Raw genomic sequence first — 18,935 nt, forward strand, 5'->3', positions numbered from 1 at the left:
GCAGCCGCTCTGGAAAACAGTGTGGAGGTTCCTCAAAAAACTATCCATAGAACTCCCCTATGACCCAGCAATAGCACTGCTAGGGATTTACCCAAGGGATACAGAAGTGCTGATGCATAGGGGCACATGTACCCCAATGTTACAGCAGCACTTTCAACAATAGCCAAACCATGGAAAGAGCCTAAATGTCCATCACCCGATGAGTGGATCAAGAAGATGTGGTATATATATATACAATGGAGTACTACATGGCAATGAGAAAGAATGAAATATGGCCATTTGTAGGAAAGTGGATGGACGTTGAGGGTGTCATGCTAAGTGACATAAGTCAGGCAGAGAAGGACAGATACCATATGTTTGCACTCGTAGGTCTAACAGGAAAACAGAAGAAACCTAATGGAGGACCAGAGGGAGGGGAAGAGGGAAAGAGAGCTGGGGAGAGAGAGGGATGCAAAACTTGAAAGACTATTGAATACTGAAAATGAACTGAGGGTTGAAGGGGAAGGGGGAGGGGGAAAGAGGTGGTGGTGATGGAGGAGGGCACTTGTGGGGAAGAGCACTGGGTGTTGTATGGAAACCAATTTGACAATAAACTATTTAAAAATAAAATAAAATAACACACAGTTTAAAAAAAAGGCACACTCAGACTGTTTCCTCTTCCTCACTTGCACCCTACAATCTAGTTGCTATTCCTTTACTTAATAAAAGTTACAAATCATGTCCACATTGCTAAATTTGTTAAATATTTCTCAATGCTTAAATATCTGACCTGCCAGTAGCATTCTGCCTCCTGAAATGCTACCTCCCTTTGCAGCTGTGACCCCATTTTTCCTGTTTCTTCTCTAGCTACACCTTCTCAATCTGTTTACCACCTTCCTCTGTTATTTCTTATACGCTGAAACTCCCCGGTATCTGTCCCAGAGCTGATCTCTCCTCTTACCTTTGCCCTGTCCCTGCGAACTCCAGTAGTTCCTCACCCTCCTGGCCAACTCCAGCCCTCACGATTTCCTACATTCCATTCTATACTCTAATTATGGGGAACATTTGTAGTTTTCTTATGTCAAATTCCATCATTTCTTGGTCTTTGTACATTGTTTTTTGGCACATAGTCTCCTTCTCCTACATTGAGCGTATCACACTGTATTGTCTTGCTTAATTACCAGTAGTTCCCACCATACTGTAAACTTCCTGAGAACAAGGACTATATTATGTCCTTCTTCCAGAGTCCTCAATAGTGCCTGGAACATGAGAAGTGCCTAATAAATATTTGTTAAATTAAAATAAAATTTAAAAATATACAACTGGTATATATATTTTTAAATGTTTAGATATACTTGTAACCAAAGAAATACAAATTTTAAAAAATGTTTTAATGTTCATTTATATTTGAGAGAGAAAGACAGACTACAAGTCGGGGAGGGGCAGAGAGAGAGAAGGAGACAGAAACTGAAGCAGGCTCCAGACTCTGGGCTGTCAGCACAGAGCCCGATGTTGGGCTCAAGCTCACAGACCATGAGATCATGACCTGAGCTGAAGTCTCAGATGCTTAACCAACTCTAGGCGCCCTGAAAGAAATACGAATTTAAAAAATAAAAGTATTTTCTCTCAAATTTGTCAACCCCAAAAGATAACAACTTTGGTCAAGGATATGAAGAAATGGGAAAAACTGTGTTGTAAATAGTAATCATCATGTAACTAAAGGGCAATTTGGCCACATGTGTGTGGCACACAGCATGGGTTCTGACAGAATAGGGATGAAGATAGGCTTTGCCTTATAACTAACTAGTTGTCTAAACATGGGAAGTTATGGAGCACCTCTAAACTTCAATTTCCTCATATGTAAAAGAAATCAGTTTTACTAAGAAGTAAATCAACATAATACTTAACTGCAATACTTAGCTGCAATATTGCAGCTTGTTAAAATTAATTAACAAAGAGCTCAAACAGCTACCTATATTTTTTAAGTTTGTTTATCTATGTATCATCTACCTATCTATGTATCTATGTAAACTCTAGACCCAATGTGGGGCTTGAACCCAGAGATCAAGAATTGCATGCTCTTGAGGGTGCCTGGGTGTCTCAGTCAGCTGAGCATCCGGCTCTTGACTTTGGCTCAGGTCATGATCTTGTGGGCTTGTGGGCTCAAGCCCCACATTGGGTTCCACCCTGGCAGTGTGGAATCTGCTTGGGATTCTCTCTCCCCTCTCTTTGCCCTCCCTCTCCCTCTCAAAATAAATAATAAATAAACTTAAAACAAAAAGTTGCATGCTCTTCCAAATGAGCCAGTCAGGTGCCCTTACTTAAATCTATTTTAAAACTAAGTGATGTGCTAGTTGGTACTTAACCTTCTAATTTCTGTATAAGTCTTCTGTATAAGACCAGCATGCAATTCTTGATCTCTGGGTTCAAGCCTCACATTGGGTCTAGAGTTTACATAGATAGATACATAAATAGGTAGATGATATATAGATAAACAAACTTAAAAAATATAGGTAGCTGTTTGAGCTCTTTGTTAATTAATTTAACAAAGATTAATTGTTAATTGATTTTTTACTTTGCTTTTCTGTTTAGAGTGTCATTGTAACTACTGTATTGTAAATGACGGAGAATAATTGCATATGTTAAAAAAATAAAGTGTGTTACATAAAAAAAAATTAAAAAAATAAAAGTTAAAAAAATATAAAAATAAAACTAAGTGATGTGCTTCATAAGAATCTTCCACATAAAATAACTCTGATTAAATTTTCTATAAAAATGTGGATGTAAATTCATTAATTCATCTCCCATCTAGAATTCATTAATTCATCCCACAACTATTTATTGACCACAGTATTCAGCTCCTGGCTGTGTGTCAGGCACATGGTCTAGTCACAGGGGATAGAACAGTGAGAGAACTAAGTTCCTATAATGGTAAGAGAGACAGACAGCCAATGTGAAAACCCATGACACTGTGCGCTACTGACACATGTGGGTAGGGAGGCAAACACTTCTCTAATGAGGTGACATTTGAGCAGAGACCTAAAATGTGCTATGGCAAGTTACATAGATGTATGAGAAAAGAGAGTCCCAGGAAAAGGGGCAGCACAGGTTCTGCTGCAGGAGCACGTGACAGCAGCAGAGACCAGCATGGCTAAGGAGAAATCAACCAGGAAGATGGCAGGAGGTGAGGTCTGAAAGGAAACCCATTCCAGACTCCACAGAGCTTTGCAGGCCAAGTAAGGATGTGGAATGTGTTTCGCGTATGATGGAGAACCATGGAAAGTTCTGAACAGGAAAATTAATATCATCATATTTTTACCTGAAGAGGCTTACTCTGGCTGTTTTGGGGAAGAACTGACTAAGAGGGGCAAGAGTGAAAATAGGAAGGCTACTTAGAGGTCACTAGTAGCCTAGTAATAGTGTTACTAGTAATAGTGTGATTGAGAGATAGTGGCAGTCACATTCAGGACATATTTCAGAGGTAGTACTGTCAGGATTCTACTTCTAAGAACATAACTCAAAGATTTCCCTGTTGTTATTCAAAAACATTTATTTATGCAAGGATACACAAAATAGGTTGCCACAATTATATAGCCATAAAGCTAGAAAAGAGGAAGTCATTTAGATGTGATGATGTTGAACACATAATGACAGGAAAAATGTTCATACTATGTATTTAAGTGAAAATAACTGGGTACAAAACAAGTATTCAATATTAATACATTTTGTCTAGAAAAAATGTATAGAAAAAAGACAGAAGGTTGTAACACGTCATAACACAAGCATGTTAGCAAAACACCTCTCTGGGTTGTGAAATTACCCATTTGCACCTTTTCTTCTTTGAGCTTATTATATTTTTCAAATTTTCTGTAATAATGATGTATTGCTTCCACGGAAAGAAATGATTTTTAAAATACTGAGAACATTTTCAACAAATAAGATTACTGAAGAATAACCATTTAAGTTTACTAATGGTTTTCTTTGTTACTTACCATTACTTTTCGCAAAGTGTATCTTTTAGATCGAATGTCATCCATTAGCATCTCATATGGGGTGAGCTGATATTCAATGGGCAAAGGGTTGTACTGGCGCTCTTGGACCTTCTTAAGTTTTACCCCATTCCGCAAATCCCTCATCACCTGCACCCAGAATCGAGCCTAAAAGAATCGAGGGTGGAGAGATGTCCATGAATAAGTTTACTAGTTTCCTCTAAGTAGCTACAGTCATAGAGAAAAAATGAAGAGCTTGGCTTGCAAAACACTGAGTAAACCAAACAAAACTCATTTTTAAAATTAGATTTTAGGATACTAAAAAGTGGGTAAAAAAAAAAACCAGTAGCGAATCACAAGCTCTAAGTTCTGAGGCCCCTGGGTATAAATCCTAACTCACTCACTGTGGAAGCCTACATTAATGGCCTCAGTTCTTCATGCCTCCTATGTCTGCATGCTGTTATGTGATTTTGTTCACTAATGAGTGTATTTCCCACACTCTAACATTGGTTTTGGCTTTATGATTTGCTTGGCCACTGGAATGAATAGTAGTGGATGTGATGTGACCAAAGTTTGCAAAAGCAAATGCACAATGGGTCTGTCACTGGTGCTTCTAGTGCCGTGAGAACATTATGCCTGGATTGGCATGATTGTCTAGAAGGATGAGACACACATAGAGTGGAGCTACCACAATCGATCCGTACACTTGTGAGCTAAATAAATGTACTACTTTATGCGACTGTGATTCTGCAGTGGCTGGTTAGGCAGCCTTACTGTGACCACAGCTAAATGATACAACCACCTATTAGCTATCTGACATCAAGTTGTTTCACCTCTCTGAACCCTGGCTTACTCCTCAAAAAAAGAAAATAGCAATTCATAAATTGTTGAGATGGTCAGAGCTGAAATATAGTACATGGAAAATGGTCAAAAATGATAATTTTTATGTTATTACTATATTTACACAAATTATCTGTTATCTTATCAACAAATAATGAATTGCTTTGCCAGCCCCCCCCCAAAATGAGATCTATATGAAGTACTTATAACAATCTAAGACATACTAAATATGTATGTTATTATACCTTAATCCTCCTATTTTCCTGTCTATAAACTTAGGTGTCATAGTCTCTACTTCAGTGAAAAGTAAATCAATATGATATTTAACTGAAACACTGTGGTTTGTTAACATTAATAAGTCGCTTACATAGTTACTTAAACATATTTATTAAAAATCATGTGATATATTTTATAAGAACTATCTGTATAAAATAACGATTAAATTTCTCAAAAATGGAATTTATGATTTCAAAAAAATGTATGCCATTCCTTATTCCAAATAAGATTTGAAGTACTTAATACTGTGATAAATCCATTAGAACACCTTCTAAAGTATTCCTATTTTAAACAGATCCTTAGGTTCTGCTATTAAAGATAATCTAATATCCCTAAAATATTCAGGTTTCTCTTTTAGGAATATTCTTGTCCCAATTTCTCTGCTTCTCTTATACTCATTCCTTTAAGATCCAATTTAAATATAATCTCATCTTTTAAAATGCTATCTCTTTTCCTAACCGCCTGGTGCTTTAAGAAAACCTCACATATGTGAAATTTTGAGTATTTAAAACAGATAAATTAAGGGATGAGGACTATTAGAAGAGTTTGCTATGATTTATGAAATGATTCAAACAGACTTTTTATATAGCCAGTTCTTTATATAGTATCGTTTGGCAAAAATTTTCAGAAATTTAATTCAGAGATAAAAGTCACTGTGCTCATATAAAATAACGCACGACTGTCACTTTTATGTACTCCCAGTGATTTTGTCATTATCTCTTATTCCATTAGAGAGATCCTGACATGTTTAGATACTACCTTTAGAGATACTCTAATTCTCCCTCATTCTTTCATTTCATTCTAATTTTTCTAAATAATTCATTTTAATGGTCTTACAAGAGAGCAGCTGGTGATCTAGGCAAACAGAACTCCCTTTGGAGTTAGTGCATCTCTTGTCAGTGATCCTACCAGTTTTTAAATGAGGGTGCCTTAAGGCAATAAATTATATTTTTAGTTCAAGTTTAAACTAGCCGTTTGCTAACTTCTGACCACCTGGAGTTATTTATCTGGCTTCCATGGCTAAGAAAAAAATTTTTTAATTTATTAGCCAAGATAAAATACACTTGGGATAAGGCTGATTATCACAGTATTCTGTACAAAGGAAACATAATAAACAATATTATTCTAAAATGATAATACCCATTTACAAGACATTATAGGCTACTTATTTCTTAACCTTAATCTTAAACATTCTAGATTAATATCATTCCAAATTTCTCAGTGAAGATATAATCAATAAATTAAGAATATTTATATCCATACATCAATAATATGTAGATCCATACAATGGAATGGAATACTACTAGTAATAAAAACAACAAACTACTCGGGCGTCTGGGTGGCTCAGTCAGTTAAGTGTCCAACTTTGGCTTAGGTCATGATCTCATGGTTCCTGAGTTTGAGCCCCACATCAGGCTCTGTGCTGACAGCTAGGAGCCTGGAGCTGCTTCAGATTCTGTGTCTCCCTCTCTCTCTACCCCTCCCCAGCTCACGGTCTGTTCCCCATTCTCAAAACTAAACAAACATTAAAAATAAACAACAACAACAACAAACTATTGATAGAGGCAACAACATGGATTAAATCTCAAAATAATTATGCTGAATGGAAGAAGCCAAGCAAAAAACAGTACATACTATATGATTACATTTTTGGAAAATTTTAGAAAATGCAAACTAATCTATAGTGAGAGAAAACAGATCATGTATTACTTTCCCATGAATTCCTCCCCAGATCATGGGGAGAAAGGAAGCAGGAAGTAGGATTATAAGGGGTATGAGGAAACTTTAGGGTATAATGGATGGCTCATTATTTTGATTATGATGATGGTTTAATGGGTATGTATGTATGTGTGTATACGTCAAAACTTATCAAATTGTGCCTTTTAAATATGTACTTATTGCATGCTGATGATACTTTTAACAAAGTTGTTAGAAAAAATTATAGCAAACAATTAAAGTCTAATACAGTCAAAAGCAATTTGTTCAGATTCCCCAAATCTGCCTCTATTCCTGGCCCCTCATTTAGTGATGTCATTATTTAATCAGTATCCTTAACCTGAAAATTCAGAATCCTAAAATGTGCCTTACCATTGACGCCTGAACATACCTCAGTCGAATTTCATGACAATGACTCTCCTGTCCCCAAGGTTGTCATGCCTACCTGACTCTAAGTCATACATGACGGCAGGGACTCTTGGTTTTACTAAAGGCTAGTACCATGCCAGAAAAATAATGGCTACTCAAAATGTATTGCATAAATACACTGTAATCATCTGTGCCAGAAATTTGCCTTCTGTTTCATGAAGGCAGAGATCCTGTAATAATACAGGAATGAATAATTCTTCATCTTCAGAACTCTAATCCAGCAACTATTCATTGGATAAATTAATGCACTACATTACAGTTTCACATCTCATCCTGAAACAGAGCTTAAACTCTAACTTAAAATGCTAAGGCATTAATATAATCAGGAAGGTATTTTAAAACACCAAAATTATGAAAGATTTGGGGTAGTTCTAATAAAATCCGTTAGTTTTCTAAAATGGGGAAGGTATTTCCTCAAATACAACTAAGCATATTCAAATTCATGTTATCAATTCGTATTACAGCCCTTAGTAACAAGCATTTAAAAAATCATCACACTATGTCTTCAACACTAAGCAGAACAGAGAATAACCAGCTACCTTACCCAGTCAGCATTTTTCAGGTCTTCTAGGTCTGTGTTAGATTCATCACTCTTTTCCATTTCTTGAATCTTCTTAAGATTCTATGAATTAAAATAAAAAGAAAACATTTCATTATACTACCTTCTCAAATTAACATTTCTAACAGATATCTTCAGATAACATCTATATAGAAGCATTATTGAAGCAGATAGTACAGAATCTACTCCTCTATAGATTTCAGTCAGTGATAGACTAGAATACATACAGTACTACAGAGAGAGGGACTGGGGTTGCTCATTCTAATTTCCTTCTAGGCCTCGTGGCTAAACCTTTGTCACAATATGAACTCACACCACTAAAATGTACTGACATTGTCTTCTCCCCCAGTGCCCATATTCAATCCATTAAATCTCCCTGATATTACCTCTTCCATATAACCTAAGCCCTCTTCTTTTCATCTCCACTGCAGATCCCTTAATCCAAACACTATCAAATTTTTGCTGACTTCTGATGTGGTCTGGCCCCAGATGCTCTTCTCTCCTTACCCCCATGCCTGGTCTCATTTATTCCCTACTTCTGCTCTTCCCTCAGATATGAGGCTCAACAAAATCATCAATTCTTCAGGAAAGCCTTCCCTTCCCCCTAAATTAAGCCAAATCTTCCTACTATACAATGGCATCTAGCACCGCCTATCCTCTGTAGCCTTTATTACACTGTAATTTTACATTTGTTTGTGCCTTCTCTCTAGGATTCATGAGGCAAAATTCCATTCTCAGGGGCTAATATAGCATTGGCACTTTTTATACTCAATATATACTTGTCAAGTAATTTCATGAATAGATGTCAAAATGTAAAATGTTATTTATTTATTTATTACTTGGTACATGCATATATTGCAAAAACGATTATGTAATAAGGGTAGTTACCACCTCCATCACCTCACATAATTATCTTTCGTGTATGTGGTGAGAACGCTTAATATATACTCTCGGCAAGTTTCAAGCATGTAAGAAAGTGTTGCTGACCACAGTCAACATGCTGTACGTTATGTCTCCAGAACTTACTCATCTTATAACTGCAAGTTTGTACCCTTTTTCAATTTTTAATTTTTTTATTTGAGTACAGTTGACACACAATAACCCACCCTCTGAAACTGCATGGATCCAACATTTGCAATTTTAAGAAAATCTTGATAAGTAAGACATCTACTCAGCTATTAATCACTAATCTGTTATACCATTCCTACTGACAACAAAACAACTCTCATATATTTTACAATTTGTTGAGTCTATTTGCCTGAATACATGTGGGCTGAATTTAAATGTGCCTTATGAAATCTAGTTTATTTTATATGAAAATAGTACTTAATAGAAAACATTTCTAAACCATTATTTTTCCCTGCTCAGCATCTCAGATTGACCATCTGCAAAATGAGAATAACACCACCTGCTTTTTTTGTACTTGATAATGTATAGGAGTATTAATATACAAAGAATAAAATTACTCCAACCACTTGAAGAAAACATGGTATAAATAATGCATTCTCTTACTAGGAAAGAAATTCGAGGTATGGGGGAAGTATTTCTAATTTTTTCAGAATGTGTTTCCATAATTGCGTTTTCTGAAAGTTCACATTAAGCCATTTCACTCTAACTGAAGACCTACACTAGCACCTACACTGTGTTTGCTAGCTGAAAGAAATCCAAAGAAACTTTTAAACCAATTTTATTTGTTTTTAAATTTACATTCAAATTAGTTATCATATAGTGCAACAATGATTTCAGGAGTAGATTCCTTAATTCCTCTTACCCATTTAGCCCACCCCCCACTCCCAAACCCTCTATCTGTTCTCCTTATTAAGAGATTCTTACATTTTGTCCCTCTCCCTGTTTTTATATTATTTTTGTTTCCCTTCCCTTATGTTCATCTGTTTTCTATCTTAAAGTCTTCATATGAGTGAAATCATATGATGTTTTTCTCTAATTTCACTTAGCATAATACCCTCTAGTTCCATCCACATAGTTGCAAATGGCAAGATTTCATTCTTTTTGATTGCCGTGTAATACTCCATTGTGTGCACGCGCGCGCGCACACACACACACACCACATCTTATACAACACACAAAAATCAACTCAAAATGGATGAAAGACCTAAATGTAAGACAGCAAGCCATCAAAATCCTTGAGGAGAAAGCAGGAAAAAACCTCTTTGACCTTGGCTGCAGCAACTTCTTATTCAACATGTCTCCAGAAGCAAGGGAAACAAAAGCAAAAATGAACTATTGGAACTCAGCAAAAATGAAACCTCTGCACAGCGAAGGAAACAATCAGCAAAACTAAAAGGCTGAAAGGGAAAATTATTCTGAGGAAATTCTGAATCTTCTTCCTAAATTCAGAATCCACTGAAGGGGTGGGGGGACAACTTTTTCTTTTTTTACTTTTTAAAATATAATGTTTATTTTAAAAAATTTTTAATGTTATTTATTTTTTATAGTTTATTGTCAAGTTGGTTTCCATATAACACCCAGTGCTCTTCCCCACAAGTGCCCTCCTCCATGCCCATCACCATTTTTCCCCCTTTCCCCCTCCCCCATCAGCTCTCAGTTTGTTCTCAGTATTCAAGAGTCTCTCAAGGTTTGCCTCCCTCCCTCACCTTGACTATTTTTCCCCATTCCCCTCCCCCATGGTCCTCTGTTAAGTTTTTCCTGTTACACTTATGAGTGAATATATATGGTATCTGTCCTTCTCTGCCTGACTTATTTCGCTTAGCATGACTCCCTCTAGGTCCATCCATATTGCTACAAATGGCCAGATTTCATTTTTTCTCACTGCCATGTAGTATTCCATTGTATATATACACTACATCTTCTTGATCCATTCATCAGTTGATGAACATTTGGGCTCTTTCCATGATTTGGCTATTGTTGAAAGTGCTGCTGTAAACATTGGGGTACATGTGCCCCTTTGCATCAGCACTTCTGTATCCCTTGGATAAACCCCTAGCAGTGCTAGGTCATAGCTGGATCATACGGGAGTTCTATTGATAGTTTTTTGAGGAACCTCCACCTGTTTTCCAGAGCGGCTGCACCAGTTTACATTCCCACCAACAGTGTAGGTGCCCGTTTCTCCACATCCTCGCCAGCATCTATAGTCTCTTGATTTGTTCATTTTAGCCACTCTGACAAGTGTGAGGTGGTATCTCAGTGGGGTCTTGATTTGTATTTCCTTGATGATGAGTGACCCTGAGTATCATTTCCTGTGTCTGCTGGCCATCTGGATGTCCTCTTTGAAGAAGTGTCTATTCGTGTCTTCTGCCCATTTATTCACTGGATTATTTGTTTTTCGGGTGTGGAGTTTGGTGAGTTCCTTATAGATTTTGGATATTAGCCCTTTATCCAAGATGTCATTGGCAACTATGTGTTTTCCCATTCCGTCGGTTGCCTATTAGCTTCCTTGGTTATTTCCTTTGCCTTGCAGAAGCTTTTTCATCTTGATGAGGTACCAATAGTTCATTTTTGCTCTTGATTCCCTTGCCTTTGGGGATGTGTTGAGTAAGAAAATGCTGCAGCTGAGGTCAAGGAGGTTGTTTCCTGCTTTCTCTTAGGGTTTTGATGGTTTCCTGTCTCACATTCAGGTCCTTCAGCCATTTTGAGTTGATTTTTGTGTTGGTGTAAGAAAGTGGTCTAGTTTCATTCTTCTGCATGTTGCTGTCCAGTTCTCCCACCATCTGTTTAAGAGGCTGTTTTTTTTTCCATTGGATACTCTTTCCTGCTTTATCAAAGATTGACTGGCCATACATTTGTGGGTCCAATTCTAGGTTCTCTATTCTATTCCATTGGTCTATGTGTCTGTTTTTATGCCAATACCATACTGTCTTGATGATGACAGCTTTGTAGTAGAGGTTGGGATTGTGATGCCTCCTGTTTTGGTTTTCTTCGTCAATATTACTTTGGCTATTCAGGGTCTTTTGTGATTCCATACAAATTTTAGGATAGTTTGTTCTAGCTTTGTGAAGAATGCTGATGAAATTTTGACTGGGAATGCAGTGAATATGTAGACTGCTTTGGGTAATAATGACATTTCAACAATGTTTATTCTTCTGATCCATGAGCTTGGAATGTTTTTCCATTTCTTTGTGTCTTCTTCAATTTCCTTTATAAGCTTTCTATAGTTTTCATCATACAGATCTTTTACATCTTTGGTTAGGTTTATTCTTAGGTATTTTATGTTTTTTTGTACAATTGTGAATGGGATCAGTTTCTTGATTTCTCTTTCTGTTGCTTCATTATTGTTGTATAAAAATGCAACCAATTTCTGGACCTTGATTTTTTAAATTTAATTTTTTATAATAATTTTTTGTTATGTTTTTTATTTATTTTTGGGAGACAGAGAGAGACAGAGCAAGCAGGGAGGGTCAGAGAGAGAGGGAGATACAGAATCTGAAGCAGGCTCCAGGCTCTCAGTTAGCTGTCAGCACAGAGCCTGACGTGGGGCTTGAACCCACGAACTGTGAGATTATGACCTGAGCCTAAGCCAGACACTTAACCAACTGAGCCACCCAGGCGCTCCCATTTTTTTTAATGTTTTTATTTATTTTGGAGAAAGAGAAGGACACAGAATCTGAAGACAGATTTTGTCAAATCTGTCTCAAACCCACGAACCGTGAGATCATGACCTGAGCCAAAGTCAGACACTTAACTGACTGAGCTACCCCAGCGCCCCTCTGCACGTTGGTTTTGTACCCTGTGCCTTTACTGAATTCATGGATCAGTTCTAGTAGGCTTCTGGTGGAGTCTGTCAGGTTTTCCATGTAGAGTATCATGTCATCTGCGAAAAGTGACAGTTTGACTTCATCTTTGCCAATTCTGACCTTTTACTTCCTTTTGTTGTCTGACTACTGAAGCTAGGACTTCCAGCACTATGTTACACACCTGTGGTGAGAGTGGACATCCCTGGCATCTTCCTGATCTCAGGGGGAAAGCTTTCAGTTTTCCCCATTGAAGATGATATTTGCTGTGAACTTTTCATAAATGGTTTTTATGATATTTAAGAAATTTCTTCTATCCCGATTTTCTTGAGGGTTTTTATTAAGAAAGGATGCTATATTTTGTCAAATGCTTTTTCTGCATCTATTGACAGGATCTTATGGTTTTTATCTTTTCTTTTGTTAATGTGATGTATCAAATTGATTGATGTGTGAATATTGAACCAGTCCTGTAACCCAGAAATGAACCCCACTTGGTCATGGTGGATAATTCTTTTTATGTGCTTTTGAATTCAATTTGGTAAGTATCTTGTTAAATATTTTTGCATCTGTATTCATCAAAGATATTGGCTTGTAGCTATTATTATTTTTTTTTTTTAGTTGGGTGTCTGTCTGGTTTGGGAACCAAAGTGATGCTGGTTTTGTAGAATGAGTCCGGAAGTTTTCCTTCTATTTCTATTTTTAGAACAGCTTGAGAAGAATGGGTATTAACTCTCCTTTAAATGTCTGGTAGAATTCCCCAGGGAAGCCATCTGGCCCAGGGCTCTTATTCATTGAAAAAACTCTAATCTATGCCACACAGAAACATGTGTTGTTCTCCAGTTCAGGGAAACAAATATGTAATCCAAACTCACATTAGATTTAAGTGTCTCATTCAGTCAAAAGATTAAAATAAATAATAATCAGTAAATTTTTAAAGAAAAAATGAACACTGAAGTAATTATAATACAAAACACATCAACAAGATTCAGTCAGCATCAAAATAAATTGGTTTGAAACCTTAATGCCTAAGAAGATCACATACGTACACATGAGCCAACACCCTATCAACACACCTTCCCCATCCATAGCCAACAGTGCAATATGGGCTCTTTGTCACCTACAGGCTGATCCCACAGCAAGCCCTATATTGTTTAACCAATGATATATAAGCCAAATGATAATTTAAAAAGCTGACAACATGATAGAGAAACTCATTGTTACCAGCCTATATTGCTTTTTTTTTTTTTTAAATTTCTGATAGTCTCTAGGTCCTTCTAGGACCCAAACAAGAAGGCAAGATAGTAAAGGTACAGTGGAAGATGGGTGGTCTTTGGCAAGATGAATCTTGATTACCAAAGCTGATGATAGCAAGTCTTTCTGATATGATGATAGCAAGCATTTACAATGACAGATAAACAGGACACATTTTCCTGGAGTGAATTTTACTCACGGATAATGTGATGGAGTATCATGTTGTGGTAAGCTGCCTGGGTCCACACCCTACATCCACTTCAGGAATGAAGTACTCTTTCACTGCTGCTGGAGGTGCTGTCCGGCAAAGGCTCATAGCCTAATCCTGCCATAGGAGCTGCTCTCAGGGCTCAGAGCAAGGTGCTGCCTTGTCATGGGTATATCTCATCTCTGGAGTAGCCCACACCCAATCACTGGTCTGTGCAGAAGTACACAGGTCAGGCTCCCTTGCCTCCTTTGGGACATCTCTGAAAGGCCATCCCAACTTCTGAGCTCCCTGTGGGACTGGCTGAGGCCTGCTGCACCTGCATCATAGTCCAACTTGTCCTTCACCGCTCACAGGTGTTCCTCAAAGCAGTTCCCAATAAAACCTACTGAATTCAAATTTTACCCCCCAGAATCCATTTCCTGGGGGAACTCCAAACATGGAACATTTTAGAAATAGTACAATTAGATGCAGACATATAAAATAAAATTGACATGGATTTTAAAAGTAAAATGTGTAATTTGAAAGACACTTTGACTTGCAGTGAACAACAGATCTCTCAGTGCGTGTCTGTTGCTTCTGTCTGGAAACCTCTTCCCCCTTCCTGCTTTCTGTTGGGGAATGCAGCCCCTAGTTTGAGCAGGGCTAATCCCATGTCCGGCACACCTTATCACCTACTCACATACTCCACTAGCCAGTGTGGCCACTGTGACAGGCTCCTGAGCAGGCATAGGTTTCTGAATTTTCTTCCAAGATATTTTTGCCTCAATTAAGAGAAAGACTTTCTGCTGGAGTTACTAAACTGAGAAAATGTGAGGTTTAGGATACAGATGGTCATCTTCCCTGCCTTTTAGTAAAAGCCCATCCTAGAGTGAGGGAGAGAAAGCCAGCCCTCATTACAGAATTTGAGACACTGGATCCAGCTGTGCCTAGAGCTGGCTGTACCCTTACACTTTCCATTTATGTGAGCGAGTAAATACTCCCCCACTTCGCCCAAGCTTGAATGGATTTCTGTTACTTGCAACTGAAAAAGTTATGATTTACTATGTTCTCTTACTCTAGAAGTATGAGTTCATGCTCTTATGACTTAAGGGTACTTTGGTGGAGTACCATGAGAGTACCATGGAGTACCATGAGAAGCCCATGGTCCCTTTTCCATCCAACCTTAAATTTTACTGTTTCCCAACACATCCCTGACTAAATGTAGTCCAGATGGTCTTACTATTTCACATCTTTACACATTTCCACCTTTACCTGTGCCATGATAAAACACCTAACTTCCTGCTACTAAGGAAAATGATTTTTTTATAATACTAAAGACAGTTTAAATGAATAGTCCAAGAATTTCATGTTTTTTAATTTTTTTGAACAGTACCATAAAAGACACTTCCTAGCTGTGTCTTTATATGGGTCACTTAACTGCTCCAATTCTCAGTGTTTTTTCCCATCTGTAAAATGCAGATGCTAAGAACTACTTTTTAGATTTTGTTAGTATTATATAATACAGAAAAAAAATATAACATGCTGCCTGGCTCATGTTAAGCATCGAGTAAGTACTAGTTATTAAAAACCAACAAATATCTGTGAGGATTTGACTGTGAACAGTTTTATTCTACCAAAAAAACATTTTATTCTTTTACCAAATGAGTCCTCTCTCTAGCCTCTTAATGAAATCAGAATCCTTACTCACAAATGAGTCAAATACAGTAGCTGAGAATCTGTGAATACTATAATCGAACAGGCCTGAACAAATGTGCAACTACAAGTCTCAGGTTTCTAGTTAGCAAAAACAAATGAGTTATTTGAAATTAAATTACGTATTTTTCTTGTTTTAGTGACAAGCTTCTGTCAATTATACTCTGGCTTCTGAATACATTACTCTGTATGCACAAATGTAGTAACAGATGCCAACCCGAGCTTGGAATATGGTGAGAAAGTTCTAACTGAGCACCCACATGGCAATCAACTCCGTGCATGTCTGACATAACCATTCTCAAGCTGGAAATAGCACTGCCCCAAGCCAACACTCTCAGTTCCTGGCACCTTAAAAAAATAAATAAATAAAATCTACTCTGTCAATCACAAGATATCAAATGCTCACAGAATAATTTTAATTCATTTGTATAGGTTCAATATCAGCTCACACATAAACGCCTCTTTTTAGATTAAACCACCCTTAGAAATATATTCATGTATTAAAAGAATACTTTAATAACAGCATTTCAGTGATGACCATTTCCCTCCATACTGTTAACCATTTAAAGCCATTTATCATTTATTGATATTCCTCTATGTACTGAGCACATGTGTTCAGTTAAAAAGTTTTAAATGTGTACAAAGGAATGTTTTCGTAACTCCGTAAACCTTTTTTTTTTTACTATTAACTATATTTCCTGAGTCACAAAATCACTTATATAAATGTTGCCTATAATAAAAAGAACATGTATATCAGCCACAAAGATTAACAGCCATGATGTCCTTTCTGAGATATCTTTACCACAGAGAAAAGCAAGAAAAGGGATTTTATCATACTGACCTGCCCAAAATTAGTGTTCTGAAAATTAGGGTATGAAACACTGCCAGGTAATTAATAGCAGTTCAGCTGATAACTGGAAGTCTCCCATGGACATTAAAGAGTTTATGGATAATTACAAAAGAAAATGATTTATATTTTCATCAAGTTTTATGGCACTTTCTTAGAGATATAACACACTGTTTTCCTCAAGGGATATGATTAGGAGAAGGTAACTACAACAAATATGAGAGAAAGTCAGGATTTTATTAAATTAAAAAATATAAAATGTTAAGATGCTAAACTAGGAGTTGATAATTTCTGTAAAGCTTAATTTGGATTTATATGGTTCACTAAAGAAATTACAAAAACCATAGACAAAGTTATCAAAATGAAGAAAATTAATTTCTAGATTTTACAAAAACACTATTTTTTCGAAATTCTTCCAATATTTTTGTACACACACACACACACACACACGCGCAGAGGGTTTCATGACTGTTTCTGCCTCAAGCAGCTGGACTCACCGTATCTCCCTAATACAACTACCCTTTCAGTTTTCATACTTACCCACTCGTCACCGCTATACACTCATCAAGTCTCCACACACAGAGAAGTGCAGTGATAATCATAAAATGACCATTAAAAAATCATAGACAGTATTTGCAGTCTATCTCACAAAAAGCTTTTTTCTTAATAAATATAAATGGGTAAGTAAAGACGAATGCTACATTAGAAAAATGGGCAAAGGATATGAATAGGCAATTGATAAATACAAATATCTCTTAAGCATTTGAAAAGTTGCCCAGTCTCATTCATTCATAATAAGGAAAATGTAAACTAAAACTAAGGAATACAAACTTTTACCTATCACTTAAAAAACACACTGTGTAGGAAAACAGACACTCTTATACCATGCTAAGGAGAGGATCAACTAATTGGTAAACCTCTATCGAAGACAATTTCATATTTTATGAAAATTAAAACTGCACGTCCTTTGAACCAGCAATTCAAATTTTAGGAATTTATCCTACATACATTTATGCCCATGAAAAATAGCTTTAAAACTATTCATTGCAGCACTGTTGTTACCGCAAAAGATCAGAAGTGATCTTTTTTAAGTTTCTTTATTTTTGAGAGAGAGAGAGAGAGAGAGAGAGAGAGAGAGGAAGTATGTGCACACGTGAGCAAGGCAGTGGCAGAGAGAGAGAGAGAGAGAGAGAGAGAGAGAGAGAGAATCCCAAGCAGTCCCCATCCTGCCAGAGCAGAACCCTAAACTTACAAACCGTGTGATCATGACCTGAGCTAAAATCAAGAGTTGGACATTTAGCTGACTGAGCCACTCAGGTGCCCCAGAAGTAATCTAAAAGAGGGCTGATTATTCAACCATAGTATATCCACACAAGAGAATATTACAATGTCACAACAGATGTAAACACTATGTACGGATATGAAATCATCTCCAAGATATATTATTAAATGAAAAAAGGAAAGTTCAGAACAGCATAAAAAGGGAAGAAAAAAACATTATGTTTTTGTTAGTTATGGATAAAATATCTCCATAAAGACAAAGAACAAATTAATAGTATTTATTGTCTGTGGGACAGCAGTCGCAGAAGGGTATGATTTACTATAATTTGAATGTTTGAACCATGTAAATTTGTTAAAATAAAGTTAATTAAATTGAAGATGTTATAGAACCTGTGAGGTAGAAGACTTCTTACATGGTATTTTATTTATTTATTTATTTATTTATTTATTTATTTATTTATTTATTTATGGGGTGGAGGGAGACAGTGCAAGAGCGAGAAGCAGAGAGAGAGAGGGAGAGAGACAAAATTCCAGGGGGGGGAGAGAAAGAGAGAAGAGTGGGTCTCACTTGAAGCAGGGCTTATGTTTTACCCATAGAGGTAGGGCTCATGTTCACTGGAAGAGGGGCTGGAACTCACCTGATGTGGGACTCGAACTCACAAACCATTGAGATCATGACCTGAGCCAAAGTCAGATGCTTAATGACTGAGCCACCCAGGTACCCTTACATGATATCTTAAATAAAGATTCTTCTGCAACATTGTACAGGGGGAATATATATATATTTATATATATTAATGTTTTTATTTATTTTTGAGAAAGAGAGAGAGACAATGTGAGCAGGGGAGGGTCAGAGAGAGAAGACGACACAGAATTGGAAGCAGGCTCCAGGCTCTGAGCTGTCAGCACAGAGCCCGACGTGGGGCTCAAACCCACGAACATGAGATCATGACCTGAGCTACCCAGGCGCCCCTTGCAGGGAGAACAGTGATAAGAGCAAGATACCCAGGACAAAGAGGGTAATTTAATTACTTCTGATGAGGTGAATGCTCTGCACATTTACTAACATTCACAAAATAATAAATCAATAGAAAAAATAGACATTGACAAGGGCTGTGAAGAGTTACAAATGATGGATGATCTAATTAAAATGAACAAA

General features: G+C 36.9%; 1 protein-coding gene across 2 annotated transcripts in view; it reads right to left on the minus strand.

Moving 5' to 3' along the window:
• Window positions 1–18,935, minus strand: part of SPIRE1 (spire type actin nucleation factor 1) — a 216,143-nt gene that overhangs the window by 66,951 nt on the left and 130,257 nt on the right. For both annotated transcript variants that reach the window (XM_029922848.1, XM_029922847.1), the window contains exons 5-6: window positions 7,774–7,851; window positions 3,972–4,136 (exon numbers count right to left, since the gene is read on the minus strand). In XM_029922848.1, coding sequence (XP_029778708.1) covers window positions 3,972–4,136; window positions 7,774–7,851 — 243 coding nt within the window. The remainder of the gene's footprint in view (window positions 1–3,971; window positions 4,137–7,773; window positions 7,852–18,935) is intronic.

Source organism: Suricata suricatta, chromosome 14 (assembly GCF_006229205.1).
Source record: "Suricata suricatta isolate VVHF042 chromosome 14, meerkat_22Aug2017_6uvM2_HiC, whole genome shotgun sequence".
NCBI lineage: Eukaryota > Metazoa > Chordata > Mammalia > Carnivora > Herpestidae > Suricata > Suricata suricatta.